General features: G+C 42.0%; 1 protein-coding gene across 2 annotated transcripts in view; it reads left to right on the forward strand.

Moving 5' to 3' along the window:
• Positions 1–11,729, forward strand: part of RALBP1 (ralA binding protein 1) — a 34,692-nt gene extending 22,963 nt beyond the window's left edge. The window contains exons 2-10 of one of the 2 annotated variants that reach the window (XM_056333609.1): positions 2,514–2,608; positions 2,879–3,322; positions 5,127–5,476; positions 6,867–7,028; positions 7,464–7,595; positions 8,100–8,207; positions 8,992–9,113; positions 9,516–9,639; positions 9,918–11,729. In XM_056333609.1, the coding sequence (XP_056189584.1) occupies positions 2,590–2,608; positions 2,879–3,322; positions 5,127–5,476; positions 6,867–7,028; positions 7,464–7,595; positions 8,100–8,207; positions 8,992–9,113; positions 9,516–9,639; positions 9,918–10,181 (1,725 nt within the window). In that variant the 5' untranslated portion in view covers positions 2,514–2,589 and the 3' untranslated portion in view covers positions 10,182–11,729. The remainder of the gene's footprint in view (positions 1–2,513; positions 2,609–2,878; positions 3,323–5,126; positions 5,477–6,866; positions 7,029–7,463; positions 7,596–8,099; positions 8,208–8,991; positions 9,114–9,515; positions 9,640–9,917) is intronic. The other variant, XM_056333608.1, reaches the window with a different exon arrangement.
• Positions 11,730–16,973: the final 5,244 nt, after the last annotated feature.

A 16,973-nucleotide genomic window follows, 5' to 3' on the forward strand; every position in this document is an offset into this window, starting at 1 on the left:
AGGTTTGATAAGCGGCAACTCTACATAATACAACGCTTTGTGTTAACAATAAATACTATATTACGCATTTATAGCTTCATTGTAGGAGTGCAGGAGAAGTGTTCCCAAGGATGCAGACTGATAGAAACAGTGGCCTCGCTGCACAACAAAGCTTTTAAGCCTGTAAGTTAGATTTTTCCAGAGTAATGCTGGAATTTTTTAAAATTATTTTTGAAAGAAGTTTCCATAATTTTCAGTAAGATAAGGGCTACATTTGCAGCATCACATCTAAAATAACTGCAGTTAAGGCATGCTTGTGGGGAGGTCTAACAATGTCCGAGCATGGAACTGGCAGATAGTCCAGTTGTTGCGGTGGTGGAACTGGAGTATTTATTAAATCAGTACTAGTCTCATATAGGTGCAGGAAAACTTCATTGACATACATTAGTGATGGGGGAAAAGACTATTAGTACTAGAAGTCTTAAGGAAACAGTGGATAGAGATACCAGTTTACTAACTGTAGGTAATACTTCTTTCCACATTAAAATTACCTGATCTGTCAAGTGCTTTTGATAATTTGTGTTCTGTATGAATTTAGGTTGTATATGTTTCAATATATTGTATCACCGGTGAAAGGGATACAGTAATTTTATTCCTAGAAGTATGGTAAAGAAAATGAGGCTACTGTGAGAGAGATGCAAATCCTATCTTGGTATGGGTGGGAGATTCTCAGTGAATCTGTAATTAGTATATATTTCTAAACTTTGTTGACTTAACGTCACTGAGACAAATTAACGTAGGCTGGGTTTGTATTTAACTTGCTCCTTCATGTCTTCTCACGAAGTCAAGAAATACCAGTTTCAGTAATGTGCTGTTGCTGGTGTCACGTTACCACAGATGTAGAAAGGCACCGAGGTTTGTGTTGCAACGTGGAGTATTGAGACATGCAAGGCAGGTGCTTTGCTGGTGGCACTGACCTCCAAGCTTGGGTCCCCTGTGCTGACCCAGGGGACATGCGAATGCTTTTCCATGGGTGGGGGGGAACCCTGCGCTGTTCGGCTGGGAGCTGTTACAGCTGCCCAGCAGGACAGATCGAGGGCAGGCTGGCCTGGGCTCTGGCTGGTGAGGGTCTGCCATTCTGTTTGGAAGTTACACCTGTGAAGCCCATCTTGAAGCTCGGTGCCAGCCCCACCTCGTTCTCACAGAACACGGTGGTGGTGTGTGCTCCTCCGTCGTCCTGTGGCTGGCGCACCAGCAGGTCTTCCTGTATCGGAGTGAGATCTGAATCCTTAGTTTATGTGCTGCAGGTTTCCTTGCCCATTTAGGTTATAAAAAGAGTGAACGATAGTGTAGCCGGTAAGCTGGGAGGATGAGACCCGGTTGCTGGTTGTCCTCCAGTTAATTTTTGCATTTTTATATTAAAATTCACTTGGACAGGAACAGTGCTACGGTCTTTCGCTGTCTTCTATGAACGGTGCATGTTTGGTAGTCCTAGGGAAGAGTCTGTGATAGGAAGGGTGACGTGGTCAAACCATTTTCGTTACTTTATGCCAGTTCCATGCTTTAATACATTTCTTGTATTTATTTGACTATTAAAAGCAGTCTTCTACAGAGCAGCCACAGAGGCTTCAAAATACAGACAGCTCCTTGGATGTGCTGAAATAATGCTGAGAAACTCTGCAGCTTAGTATAGTTCATGGTTGGAAGAACAAAAGACTGAATGTCCCCTTGTTCTTTTGCATAAGATCTTTCACCTGTAAAAATTACAGCCTCTAATCTCATCTGCGATGCTCTCCCTTGTAATCTAAGGGAGTAATTTTCTACCACCCAAAACTATTCGCTCCAGAAGATCACTTGGCTGTCGGCATGCTTTCTCACTTGGGCAGAGGCACTGCCTGTAGGTAGTGGAAGAGCCTCAAAGGATCAAGAGCTTGCTGCCCACTGCCTTGGGGGACCTGACTGGTGCAAATGGCATGTAAAATGTCATCTTTGTTGGCCAGGTTTCAGGTAAAATCACAATGAATTGACTTGTTGTTGGGTTTGGATGTGGGTTGTTTTTTGTTGGTGTGGGTTTTTTTGTAACCCACCTTTAAAGATGTTCTTGTTCTTGCCTGAAGGATAGGCAGGGCTAGCTGCAGAGGCATAGTTAATAAAAGCACTTGGTGCATGTTTTAGTCAGCACTTGGTGTTTTGCTGCTGAAACGGTGCACTCCATCCATGGACTTGTTTGAAGCTTTCACATAAGCTTTTTAAGGCAAATACACGCCTTTGCTGACAGGTATTGTGCTAGTGGTACTGGAATTGTTTTATTCGTCTAAAGGAAAAGTAAGTGTGCTTGGCCTTTTTTCCCCCTGTATTATATTTGAGGCTGAAACTTTATTAACTTCATACTTACCTTAAAATTTGTAATATTCTGGAAAGGGATTGGGGAGTTAAGTGGCTGAAATTTAGTTTGTTCTTAATAGAAGTTTGTTGGACTTAACTTGTGTGCAGTAGATGATCCTTAACAGCGACTCTTATACTGTTGATTACAGGAACATAGAGAAGTTGCCAGACAGTTGTTTTTATTTTGCATTTCCTTGACTGTTAGATGGGAAACTAGCCCATAAGATGGACATTGCCATTATGAGTAAGTATATAAAGAATTAATTGTTTAGATCGTTCAGGAGCTGTGTGGCTTATCTTTGGTGTGGTTATACAACCTTGATTTAATCCTTGTCGACTTAATTGTGTAAATAAAATCTTCTGAAGAGTCAGGCAGGCACTATTTTTTATTTGTGTTGCTTCTTCTCTCTGCTCCTTACATACTACTTCTTGTTCTCTCCTTGTTATAATATGCTGTCTAGAAACTAAACAGGCTTACAGCTGTCCTCTTGCCTTCTCCTCCTTTGCCTAATAGCGGAAGGTTATGCTGCATTTCAAGAGGACAGTTCTGGTGACGAAGCTGAAAGTCCTTCAAAGTTAAAGCGGTCCAAGGGAATACATGTCTTCAAGAAACCCAGCTTTTCCAAAAAAAAGGAAAAGGATTTTAAAATAAAAGAGAAACCCAAAGATGAAAAACACAAGGAAGACAAACATAAGGAGAAGAAGTCAAAAGACTTAACTGCAGCAGATGTTGTAAAACAGTGGAAAGAGAAGAAGAAAAAGAAAAAGCCAATTCAGGAGACAGAGATACCTCAAGTGGATGTTCCAAGTCATAGACCCGTGTTTGGCATTCCTTTGTCTGATGCAGTAGACAGGACCATGATGTACGATGGCATCCGCCTGCCAGCAGTTTTCCGTGAATGTATAGATTACGTAGAGAAGTATGGCATGAAATGTGAAGGCATCTACAGAGTTTCAGGTACTCTGGGCACACTGACATGCAGGTTCCTAAGGTCTTTACTTGCAATTTTCATATTGTTTAGCATTTTCATCACATAGAGACTCTGTTTATAGCTGCATTAATTTTAATTATCCAAAAGATAATCTGGTAGCTAAAGTTAAACCCGTAAGTCTGAAGTACCAGAAAAATTGCTAATATGGTGGTTCTGCTTAATGGCAGTAAAAATACACTTGTTTTGGCCATTTGTGATAGGATGGCAAGGATGAATAAAATGTGTTAGTATGTCCAGCTTGTGTTTTTTTACTTCTGCATTAGAAATACAGTGCTAGTTGACTGCAAAAGCAAAGATACGATTTTTATTACTTAAGCTTCCCCCTAAGTTGCTTATTCCAGTTAATTCCATTATGTGATTTTTTTTTCTTAAAAATTTGTTTTCTTCGAGCTAATGCACTTAATAAGCAGAAAATACAAATTTCACTGTTTAAGATTAGCAACAGCAGGCTAATTAACCATGGTAGTTGCATAACACCAGCTAACGTAAATGAAACATCAGTTTTAGTCACATGAAACAAAACAGTCCCTTTATTTGTGGACCGCACCTGCAATATATAACTTGTGTAAGTACTTCTGTGGGTATGTTTAAGGGAGCAAGAACAAGTGAGAAAAGGAATTTGAGGGAAAGCATTTGAAGCAAGTTGCCTAGCTCTGTAAAACAGTAATCAAACGATTTTAAAAGCTTCATTAAGCTGCCTTCATGCTGTTGATCTGCATGGTATTTGGTAGGCATGCATAAATACTGCAGCAGCTGAAACAGTTTTTTCATCTTGCCTATTGGAACATTCTGGTTGTGTATTTTTTCAAGATACAGTGTGTTGGGAATTTTCACGGAAGGCGGTGTGTTTTCCCTCAATCACTTTTGGCGTTTGTACTTTCTAGGTGTTCTCCAGTGCAATAGCACCCTCTTGTGTGTGTGACATGGTTTAAATTGGGAGCTCAGAGAGACAATTGCAGTGGCTTAACAACCTACCAGCTGTTGTGGTGACCAACTAACTTATTTGGACATGAAACTGAGCATATTTTACCCAGCATTTACCATGGGCTGACTTCATATTTATTGTGTATGAGCCAAGCCATGGCACTGCATTAAGTTGGTGTAACTCACGTGGGTATTTGAGCTTGAAGAATGAAAATTCCCTGAGTTTGGGAAGATTGGAATGTCACTGAGTTTATAAAACCATCTTACGGAACATCTTGGCTGGGTTAAGTAATTATGTGAACACACTTTTATTCATGCAGTGCCTCAAATCAAGAATCCTGTGTGGGATTCTTCCACTGAGGAGGGCCAGCTGGAAATCTGGAAACTAAGAAGTGTGGGGTTTGTTTTGACAGAGGAAAGCTGTTATAGGTGGAACATGTTGCACAGTATTTGAGCTGATGACATATTTGCTACTTGGTGTAGGGCTATATAATTGAACAGCCAGAAAGATGCTGAATGCCGATACACAGCTGATCTTACGTTCCCCTACCCTTCCACCCTATTTTATGTTCCTTGAATAGGGAAGGGAATGCTGGCACCAGTTTGGACTCAGAGCTTCAGCAGTGCTGTTTTTGCTTCACAGTAGTAGTCAGTGCTTTTAGAAGCAGTGATCGCGTAATTTGAGTCATGATTTTAACTTTGTTACATGTGGGTAACTTTTAAAAGGTATTCTTCAATTAATTTAAATTGTAAGGAGAGGTGAAGTAAATGCATCTCAAAAAAAAAAAGTTTATTACACATTTACAATTGAAGATTTCTCTTAATTCTTGATCTAAATATTTTAAGGAATAAAATCAAAAGTTGATGAGCTAAAAGCAGCCTATGATCGAGAAGAATCTCCCAACCTGGAAGAATATGAGCCCAATACAGTAGCCAGCTTGCTGAAACAGTACCTACGAGAACTGCCTGAAAATTTGCTTACCAAAGAGCTAATGCCCCGCTTTGAAGATGCTTGTGGGAAGAGCACAGAAGCTGAGAAAGTTCAGGAGTGCCAGAGGTTGCTGAAAGAGTTGCCCGAGTGTAACCACCTCCTAATTTCTTGGCTGATTGTGCATATGGACCATGTTATTGCAAAGGAACTGGAAACAAAAATGAACATCCAGAATATTTCTATAGTGCTCAGCCCTACTGTCCAGGTACGTGCACTACGCTGCAAGGGTCAGAGCAGAACTACAGCCCAAGAAAGACTTCTTTGTAGGAATTCTCTTGCAGGTGGGAATCGGGTATTGTCTGATACAGTTAAGCTAAATTACAGCTTCTCTTTATACCTCAGAACCTAAAGTGCTGGGAAGGGAGGAAGAAAAGACTTTCTTAAATGTGAGCTTGCATGCTATGGGTCTGAAATTTGATTTATGATGAGAGTATTACAAAGACTGTTCTCAGGGTTTTAATGCAGTTGTGAACAGAAGTATTCATCCAATAATTCATGCAGATACACAGTTTCTGTGGGCTTTTGATTCAGTGATAATTTAGTGAAGACTATATTTATATTGTTGCTTAATTTTAATATCAAGCCATGTCCAGTGTACAACCCTGTCATACAAATGGATCTTCCTGGTGCAGTAAGGACTTCAGTATAATGGCTTTGGTGTCTGCAGTCAAATGTCTGGGGAAAAACAACTGACTTGTTTTCCAGTAAGATGGTGTGGTTTCTGGATTAATTAATTCCTTAATAAACATCTTAGAAATACTTAATTTAAATACAGCTCAGAATTAGCCCTGTGTGTAATGGAAATGTGGCATTATTTGTGTGTAGGTCTTCTAGAAGAAAACCCACACTTTAGAAAAGCTAGGCTTTATAATTAAGAGTCTACGTGGAGGCCCAGTAGCAAAAGGGCTGGGTATCATTCTTGGCTGTTTTGCTGTGTCAGACACTTTCTAGTTATCAAAAAAAGTAACAATTAATATAAAACAATGCAAGCCAAATCATGTCTTGTTAAGTAGATTTTTAGCAGTTAAAAAGTAGGTAGTGACAGAACTCTGATCTTCCTTTCGGGACAAATTTTTGAAATTTAATGGAAGGAGTAGTATCAAAATAAATACTTGCTTCTGTCTCGTGTTAAAACAAGGAATACAGTAGCAGGTCCTTTCGAACTACTTTTTTCAACCGTACTAAATTATTTGAGAGAGAAGTTATAGACTTTCAGGTAGGGGGAGGAGAGAGAAGGTGGCCAGCAACCGGCCACAGCACAGTATGGTTGATGTCCCATCTTACCTGTTGCTGTCACTACCTTTACGTGAGTAAAAAGAAAGATTTAATACATTTCTGTATCTACCAGTGATGGAAATTAAGACATGTGAAGATGCCTCAGATACACAGGTGAGAGAGACTGAAGTGATTCCTTGAGCCCAGCGCTGGGTCATTGAAAGCATCATTTTTAATCTAGCTTTTAACCTCTTAGGACAAACACTCAGAAAGGCATAGTAAAGGCTGTTCTGTTTGTGAAGAAAGATACTGTGCTTCACAGATACACGTGATATGAATAAATTATCTTAACCAATATCTTGTCTGTCCTTTCTTTGCAGATCAGCAACCGTGTCCTGTATGTGTTTTTTACACATGTTCAAGAGTTCTTTGGGAATGTGACCCTAAAGCAGGTGACAAAACCTCTTCGCTGGTCAAATATGGCAACAATGCCAGCACTTCCAGAAACACAAGAAAGCATCAAAGAAGAAATCAGGCGACAGGTTGGCAGTTACTTTAGTGTTTTTCTGTTTCTCGTTGTGCTGGCTTGCGTATATTTGGTAGTGAATTCTCATAAACTTCTAACCTATTCTTTAATTCTATCACAATTATCCTGTCAGCGGAGACCACTGGAAAGAGATTGGTGATATTCTTACCTGTTTCATGGGTTTAAAGTTGTTAGAGTATTGCGGTGATTATAGCCGTGTCTGTCGTGCATTGTGTTGCTCTGTCCTTCAAGACTTTTATTGTGGGAGGGAGGCTAGGAGAACGTGTTAAGAACATCTAGATCATGTGCTGAATGTATGTTAATACGTGTTGTTAGACATCAAGCTTTGAAAACCAGGACTCTTAAGCCTGTTGCCACAAAGCCAAAAAGCTATTTTGTCTGCCCTGCTATGATACCTTAAAGACACTAATTACTTTGGCAATATTTCTAGGAGTTCCTACTGAACTGTTTACACAGAGACTTGCAGGCAGGGATAAAAGACTTATCCAAAGAAGAGAGACTCTGGGAGGTGCAAAGAATTTTAACAGCTCTTAAGAGGAAACTAAGAGAAGCTAAGAGACAGGTGGGTAACTTTTCTGTTTATTGGCCAAACATCCAAATCACAGATCCCTAATTTGCAATGATGCAAAGGCACCCAGTTAGGTTAAACCACATTTCAATCTTTGTACTGCGTTTTTTGGTCAGCAGGCTCTCCCTAGGGACAGCAAGATCTTCAGTGCTTCACAGCTGTTTACGAAAAAAAAAAAAAAAAAAAAGCCCAGCATATCATTAAAAAATTCATGTTTCACAGAGCACGTATTCATTATATGCTTAAAACAATGTCCTGGAGTACCAAGAGGAATTACTGGAAGACTCAAGGTTACCAAACTTCAGAAGCATTTTTTTTTCCCAAACTGTCTCATGTCCCAGAGAAGGGACAGACCTTGCTGAAACCTTTCAAGACAACTGAGATGGTGATTCTGAATTTGGAAAATAATACATTATATATATTAAAAAAAAAAAATTTCTACAGTAGATAGTGACCAGGGAAGCTGTCCTTTTGAAAGTTGTTCCCTTTCTCTGGCAGGAGTGTGAAACAAAGATTGCACAAGAAATTGCTAGCCTTTCAAAGGAGGATGTCTCCAAAGAAGAAATGAATGAGAATGAAGAAGTTATAAATATTCTACTTGCACAGGTAGATGGCAGGCACCTTCCTGTTTGTCTGCTGCTATTTCTTGTTCTGTATCTTTCAGAAATAGTAAACACTTCTCTGTTCCTTCTAATGCAGTGGGAATGGAAGGCTTAAAGGGGGTCTCTCTGTCCATTAAAATACAAGACTTTGTTCTAATGGTAAATAAATCAGGGAAGGAATGCTGCCTGCAGGAGAGAACCCCAAGCTGAGTAGACTTGTTGACGGCAGAAAAGAGACCCTGTGCAAAAAAAGAAAAAGTAGCCTCTGTGGTGTTAATGTACTTAGAAAGCACTTCCAGATCTAACCAGTTCTAATACTGTTAACTACTTACTACTGTCCTGCTGATCAAAGGAAGTAAGGCACTGCTCTGGCTTTTTTTTACCTTCCTTTGCTTCCCTCAGTAGCTTTGATCTTCTTCCCAGTGTACTTTCCTCCTTATATTCATCTTCAAAGAAGTATTTTAGAATTCAGTTTTTCTAGTTATTTTACTGGTTAGCCAGAGCTTTCCCCTCCTGTGATTTAAGGAAAAAACAGGCAGCCAGGCCTGCAGAATTTGTCTGTTCTGAATCCCCAAGACTATCGCTGTACTGAATACTTGTGGCGATGCGATGACACACCATTGTTGATTTTGAACATATATTTGCTTTGTGGTCTCGATGAATCGGATTTCAAAGCAGGCATGCTAACCACTTCTACTGAAAGTATGCCAGAGAAGAGCACAGTCTCATATTTATGTTCCTGTAGAAAATAAAGTCTGGGCTTTAAGTGAACTAATTGATCGTTGCAGGAGAATGAGATTTTAACAGAACAAGAAGAACTGCTGGCCATGGAGCAGTTTCTGCGGAGACAGATTGCCTCAGAGAAGGAAGAAATAGATCGCCTTCGAGCAGAAATAGCTGAAATACAAAGGTAAAAGAGAAACTACTGGCACCACAGCCCCCAGCAGGAGAGCATTCTCATTAAAAATACATAGAGGCTTTTCTGAAATCATACTCTAAACTACACTGAAAAGCTTACCCTATGAACATCACATCTGAAAGCTGCCTCTTATTGAAATCTCAGCAACTATATTTTCTTAGCGTAACAACGGAATTATGATCTAAAGGAAACTAGACCCTCTGCACTACAAAAAAAAAAAATCCCCCTAGGAAATAACTGGTTTATTTAATTAAGCTTTGAAAGGAAATTCTGATACTGTTTTTACAACCATTGCAGATTATTCAGTGAATGTAAGTTCACTCTTTTAACGCTGCTACAGTTCTGGCAGACTTGAGGAAGTGTTTAAATTGGACTTTGTCATTGATCTTTCAGTCGCCAGCAGCACGGCCGAAGTGAAACTGAGGAATATTCTTCTGAGAGTGAAAGTGAGAGTGAAGATGAGGAGGAACTGCAGGTCATCCTGGAAGATTTGCAGAGACAGAATGAGGAACTGGAGGTAAGATTTGAATCTTGTTATTGGCTGCTGTTCTTCTCCCTAATGGTTACTCAATTTAGTCTGCAGACATGTTTGCACATGTGCAGACGGGTAGTTTTGCATCAGTTTTGCCGAGGGGTACAACTCACGTGCTCTGTTTTTAAATCACCGCTGTGTGCAAGTCCACGTTGCTGTCCAGGTTAACAGCAAAGCTTCACTGTCCAATGCTAAATGCCCCCACCAGCTACAAGCAGCTCTTTGTCAGGAGGAGCCTGACGTTTGTTTTCCTTACTTAAAAGATAAAGAACAATCACCTGAACCAGGCGATTCACGAGGAGCGAGAGGCCATCATAGAACTGCGAGTGCAGCTTCGACTACTGCAGCGAGCTAAAGCCGAGCAGCAGGTGCAGGAAGAAGAGGAGCCAGAAAAACGCGGGGGTGTTTCTCAGCAGCAAAGAGACAGTGTCCTGGAGACAAAAGCAGCCAAAGAGCAGCCAAAAGCAAGCAAGGAGCAGCAAGTCAAGCCATCGCCAAGTAAAGACAGGAAAGAAACTCCAATTTGATCAGGCTGCTTGGATATGCATAATATCAACTGAACTGTGCAAATTACTGTAATTTGAGTCAAACTGCACAAATTATTGCTGGCTGTGTACATTCTGTAAAGAAACTTTTCTTTAAGCCCTGGAGACTTTTGTCTCTCATACTTGTGGCTTCTACTCATCAGACTCAGGTGAGTTTGGAGAGGCCAGAAAAGTTTTCCAGTTAGTATCAGATTATTTCAAGACTGGTTTTCTTCAGGTGATTTAAAGTAATTCAGTAACGGTTTTATTTTAAACCAAAATCATCATATACATTCATTTGGAGCAGAATTGGAAGATCTCATTTTCAGTAAATAAACAACACCCCACCCACACTTACTAATTATTTGCCTTGTGAATCTCTTCATCTTCATTCACCATTATTTCTGCTTATTAACCTAGTCACTTCTTGCTTGTGCCTTTGATACCTTTCTGATGCAGATTATATACAAGGGAGCTTTAAATTTATTCTGGGTTGGCTGAAACGTTGGGAGACTGTGGGGTATAGTGTTTACCTAACATGCCCTTAAGCTTCATTTTTGTTCTGAAATGTGCTGAATAAATAACATCTCTCGAGTTTTTACATTTATGTCCCTGTACGATGGAAATGTTCATCAAGAGCCGTTCATATGTACTAGCAATGTAGGTAACCCATTTAGTCATAAACCACCGTCATCATACCTGTGTTTAAGACAGGCTGCGTTCACACTGTTGCCATATTGCCAAGAGCTTTTTTTTTTAGTCCATGTAGAATGTTTCAGTCCCTCTGAGAAATCCACCGATGGATGCTTTAGGCAGTGACAGGGGTGGGTTATGTCACGTAAGAGACATCTACCTGACCAAGCAATATAGCATCTCTCTCTGCAGAAACAAGCCTGAAGAAGGATGCCAATGAGAGGCACTGTGGGTTCAGCAATAGCCTCTCTTTTTTTTGCTGTTTAAAAAGCCAACAGCCACCACCTGGGACTTACTTTTGGTTTCATCTGGTTTATTGCTTGTACCCTTTAAAAGTCTCCAGCCACACTGGCATTTAAGGGCCATTTAATGTTTCAGATACACTCACAAGACTCATCCATCAATCCATATATAGACAGCAAACTCCACAGAGTGCATATAGGCTATCTTATTTTTTAATCTGGATATTTATTTTCAGCACCTGTTGGATGTGGTTGTAATTCTTTATCTATTGCACTGTTGTGAATCATTGGCCATGATTTGATTTTGTACAAATAATGCTTTGATATGTTATAGAAAACAGCATAGTATTTTTTTAAAATTTGGAAAAAAAAGTTTATAAACACAGAAAATGTGGTCAGATGACAAATGTAAACTAAAGCATTCTCCCTTGCCTTCGTTACAAACATTTTATATTTGCTGGCAATATTTAAACTTTTTTTTGTTTAATTCACACTAATTCCTATTGAATTGTCATGGGTTTTTCTAATGTTCTTCAAATCTCTTAATATTGGTTAACTTTTATTTTGTTAGGATTGTATTTATCAAACAAATAAATTCAACAGCCATTTGAAAGTAGTTTCTGATTTATCTGCTCCATAATGCAAATGATAGTTAGTTATTCTTCTTGGGTAGCTGCCTGCAGCTGAGAAGTTATACGAAAAATGCGTTCAGACTTCCTTAACCGCTTTCCTCTGACAGAATACTGTCAGCTTCTGTAACTCAGCTAAAGATCAAGTTTAATTGGATCAAATTAAAGATTTTGAGACTTTGCTTCTCTATTACTACTAGAGATTTCAGTTGCAAAGGTAAAAACCATCCTATTTGTTCACATCATTACTTCCAACACATGAACACCGTTCTTTACAAGGCACTTGAACTGTGTTGCCACTGAAGTCTTAAATGGAGGTGGAATTGCTGCTCCTGCAGTAATACAGCAACTGTAACCACAACCAGAACTTTAGTTTCAAAACACCAGAAAGATGTTTCTTTGAAACTTTCTTTCATGTTCTTTCAAATGCTATGTCCAACGATAAACAGTTATTGATAAAATAACTCCCGTCAAGCTGTAGTTAAAATTTTAGGTGTGAGTCAGTGCTGGCCAAATCAAACACCCACTGACAGCGCTGAAGCCAGACAGCCTCGGGGAAGTCCCGGGGCAGGTGGCCACAGCCTCCCAGCCCTGCGTCACACACCATCCCCTTGCAGAAGCGCTGCAGGCAAGGTGCTCACCCAGGGGCAGGTGGGGCTGGGGCAAGGTGGCTGCTCTTCCTGCCCCAATAACCTCCATGATGCGGCTTTCAAAGACTTTGTGCAGCAGTTGCGAATACTTAGCCAAAAACCCCAAAGCTAATTTCAAATAAAGTGGAAAGTAATTACAATACAATAATCTTGACTGCGTTATTCAGATCACTTTATAAAACTGCCTTACCAGCCCCAAGTGCCTTACCGTGAAATCTGCAGCTGCGGTGCTCAAGCGATCACCTCCCGTGGCGCCGGCACAGCAAGCCACCTTTGTGAGGTCTTGAATTGATCTAAATTTATCTTCAATTTATCAAAGCATCGTTGAAATTGACTTAAAGTCAACAGCGTGCACCTTGTATGTGCTGAGTGCAGAAACACCACCTCTGTCAGACCTTTGGACAAAACGCCAGACTGACTTACCTTAACCAAAATGAAGAAACAACAGGCCTTCAACGTTTATTCTAGTGTTCTTGACAACTTTTGTGACAGTTTGATGTGGCCCATCCACTTTCCTCTTGAAAATCTTAGGTGTTTCCACCACGGAGCATTACTTCAGGACAGGGGACAACTACATACCTTATTTGTCCTTATAGTCCTTTCCAACACAACCCTGGAACAGATGTCAGACCAGTCAGAAACCCAAAGGAGCAAGAAGCACCGTATAAACAAGCCACCGGGACTACAACGCCAACATGAATCAGGACACAAACCTGGTTTTGGCCAGCAGCAGGTGACTTCCAGCTGGAAATGTGACCGCTTTTGGACTCATCGCTTACTGAAATACTGCAGCTGTACAAGAAACCAACTTCAGGCCTCTGGCATACAAAGAGGGATTTTTTCCTCCCAATAATGTCCTTCCATTCTGAAAAATAGCAGCCTGAAGTGAACTGTTACTGTCCAAGCGGTCAAAAAGGGGTGGTGGTGTTATATTTATTGGTAAGAAAAAAGAAAAAAAACAGTGGGCAGTATCCCTCTCAGATCATACCCCTACCACAAGTCTAAAGCCATCAGCTTGTGTCCCAACACCTTGCTGCATTCCAGTGGCCTTCCATGTTTCCTGGGCTCTGCGTTGTCCACACCAGGTTTTCAACTCAGCTTCATTCTGATGGAGGCAGAAGCCACCTTCTGAAAGGTTTTCTCTCCTCCTCTCAGGGAACCATAAGGTGTTCCAGAAATTCATCATCCATGATGAAGATGAAGAACTGCTGTACAGGAAGCTTCCACCTCCAGGCGCTAATTTAAATACTAGCACTGAGAGATTCATTTTTACCTCTCTGTCCTGTCAGATAGAGCTAAATCTAATTTTTGAAGTCTATGTACGAAGCCAAGAATTTTACACCTGATCATGTAAGACTATTCTGTTTCAATTAAAGAAAAAAAAAATCATTAAAGCACCAACCTGAACCTCTGCCAAAAAGGTTTCACCAAGCTTAAATTGCCAAGGTTTTCTGTTTTCAGCATGCACCTCTGACCCACAGTGTTTCATCTGCAGAGGGGAAAATGCCTCGTTCAGACCAAACAGGGCTTCTACCCAGCAGCACAAGTTCTCTGCAGTGTTCTTTACAACAGACTCCGGCAGCGCTGCACTCTACCAGGCAATGGCTGTCAGCCTTTCCTGGTGCTGGGAGACCCGGCACAGCCTTGGCCCAAGCCCCCCGCTCTCCTCCATCCGGTCACAGACGCGGGTACCCAAAGTAACACCTGTCACAACAGACCCCTGGGAGACTCCGTGCCCCTGACTCGGCCCTGGCACTTTCCCTGCTGACCCTCTTGGATGCAACAGACTGCTACCGTGTTTTGTCTGGAGTTTCTTGCGTTGTTATCTTAAAAGGCTTGAACGAGGTGGCCTGCCAACGGATTATGTTGCAAAGCATACGATTTTAACCGGACAACCCCACTCCCACGCACTTGAAAAATTCCCTGTCTGAACAGCAAAACACAAGAGCTCTCAATACAGTGAGGTTACTGCTGAAGGCAGCGAGAGCAGCCCGCGCTGCTGGCAGGCCCCATGCCCTGCCCGTACCCTGCGATTATACGAGAGTCAGAAAAGTGGCCGAGAGCCCTTCTACTGTGAGGCTAAAGGTCGCTGCACCCTAAAACCTCTAATGCTGCTCCTCAAGTCGTTCTGACTTGTCACCCAACTCCTCCCTATATGCAGCTCCCCGGCCTGCCCCATCAGGTCAGGGCTGCTCCATCCTCCAAAACAGGAACGCACCAAGGCCGCTGGAGAGACCAGCTCACTGCGAACTGGGGCTCATCAGCATGGGCCTTCCCCTTCCCAAATCCCTCTTTTTTGCTGGACTCCCCAGTCTGGGAGAGGAACCACCATGCTGCCCCCCTCACCCACAGCCTGAAGCTCCCCTTCGGAGGGGGAAGGGAGCTGGCAGCACAGCCGTGCTTAGCTCCAGCTCAGAAGACGACTGGGGAAGTCAGCAGCCCCTAAACATTTTGATTTGACAGGCGGGAACACTGCATCCAAGATTTCTGCACCAAGGAACGCCATTTGCCAACAAGCAACAGGTCTGCCTGGGAGTCCCACGTTCCTGTTGCTGCACCCCCCCTCACACAGACCCTCACCCCGGTCCTGCGAGCCAGTGCCCGTTCTATCGCGGTGCGGGACCTGGAGGGAGGTAGGGGAGGACACCTCTGCTGACCATACCGCTTGTAGGAAAAAACACCGTCAGGCACAAAAATCCAGAAGGTGAATTAAAAAAAAGCAAAGCAAAACAAAACACAAAAGCCCTCAGTCAAGAGACCAGAAGAAACAACTGTGAAACAAATGACCAACACAATGCCCAGGCCCCATCTCAGCCTTGTTGTCACCTTACTCAAACCAAGTTTATTGGGATTCTTACTTACCCAAGAAACCCGGATTGACTAAAACCAACTGAAATTTCTTTTGATGTTCAAACAGCGCACCTCTCCTCCTCTCAGTAGCCTTGTTAAAACACATGCAGAAAAGTGTGCTCAGTACCTTCGCTTCTCACAGCCACGATTCAAAACCTGCAGTTAATGCTTTTAAAACATTTCCCATACAACTTTACTACACCTCTGCAGAAATGGGTGTTCCAAGCAGACCATGATTAGAGGGCTCTGAGATGTTTAAATATCTCTGTACTTGTCTCTGCTAAATCACAAGTGTATTTTAATTGGCTAGGTGTAGTCCAACCTCAACAGCAATCGATCCCATTACCTTGGGCTCTTTACTTCCTTTTCTGATCCAAGTAAAAAATAAAGTAAAAGTTAAGTAAAACTAAAAGGCAGAGTCTGAAAGCACTTAGGGATGAGGGGGAGAAGAAGATCATGCACATTTTAAATGGCCTTTCCTGTCATGGCGTTACATTTTTAAGGCAGTCCATCGGTATGTCCTAACTCTGCATATAAAGAAAAGATTAATTACTTTAAATGTACTTTCCATGTTGTCTGAACGCCAGCACAGCTAGGAAGACGAGCCTTTCCCAGCAGTATCAGGGAGGGGAGAACTGACATGACAGAACAAATGAAACAGAACCAGCTTTTGCCCATCTGCCTGTCTCAGCCTCCTCTTGCCATCCTACCAAGACAGAGCGGTGCCCAGGCTGAAATGAGGTCAGAAAACATAAGCACTGCACACCAGCTTCCACACAAAGGACAAGGGAACAAAAGGAGACCCTGCCAATGGGAAGGAACCCAATCAAAGCGTCAGAGCGTGCCGAGCAGAGACTTTGCCATTCTCCCCTCTCTGCCCAACCACCACCAACTCAAATCAACCATCTCTGAACCCTTGCATCTGACAGTGCAGAGAAAAGGGGGCAAGCACTAAAAAGTGCGTAACAAGCAGCTGAGGGGCTATGATCCACCGGCTGAACATGAAAACAATCACAGCCAGACCTACACCTGCAAAGGATTGCTGCCAAGCCCATGTAAACATTTATTTCAGCTGGTCCAAAATTAACCTGCTATTCTGTAGTCCTAATGAACCTCAGATCTTGTCCACAGGGCCAGGAATTTGTGCAACAGCTATCTGGGACACTCAAAAGAGTAAAAACTGATTTCCAAGCATCAGTCACGTCTCGTTTAAAAACAAACTACCCTCAAGGGGGTGTCAGACATTTGCCAGTTTTTATTGGCATGACATCCGCAGGAAAGCGTGGTGAGGAAACTGCCCTACAAAATCCTGACGTTCTCTGGGCAGGAACAACCAAAGACAGAAAACCTGCTGTGAAAAACAGCAAGAGGGAGAAAGCCAGACAGAGCTGTAACCAGGACGTGGGGAAAAAGGGATTTCCCATGAAGAAGCTCCAAGATGAGTGAGTGAAGAGATTGAAAGGAAAACAGTGAAAATCGCTTGTGAAGGACTGATCTGGTATTCTCCCAAGAAGGTGGGGGTAAAGCTGTGATACTGCTTTTGGGAAACCATGGACCAACAGATGACAATTTGGTAGCCACCACACATTCTGCTCAAGAAATCCTGACCAAAACAGAAATCAATTGAGATATAAAGCTCGAATCTTTCTTTGGGGAAGACACACGAGAGAATTCACCAGGATCTTTGGCAGTGTTCCCAGGCACTGTCCCACAGAAAAAACATCTTTCTTC

The sequence above is a fragment of the Falco biarmicus genome, chromosome 3 (genome assembly GCF_023638135.1).
Source record: "Falco biarmicus isolate bFalBia1 chromosome 3, bFalBia1.pri, whole genome shotgun sequence".
NCBI lineage: Eukaryota > Metazoa > Chordata > Aves > Falconiformes > Falconidae > Falco > Falco biarmicus.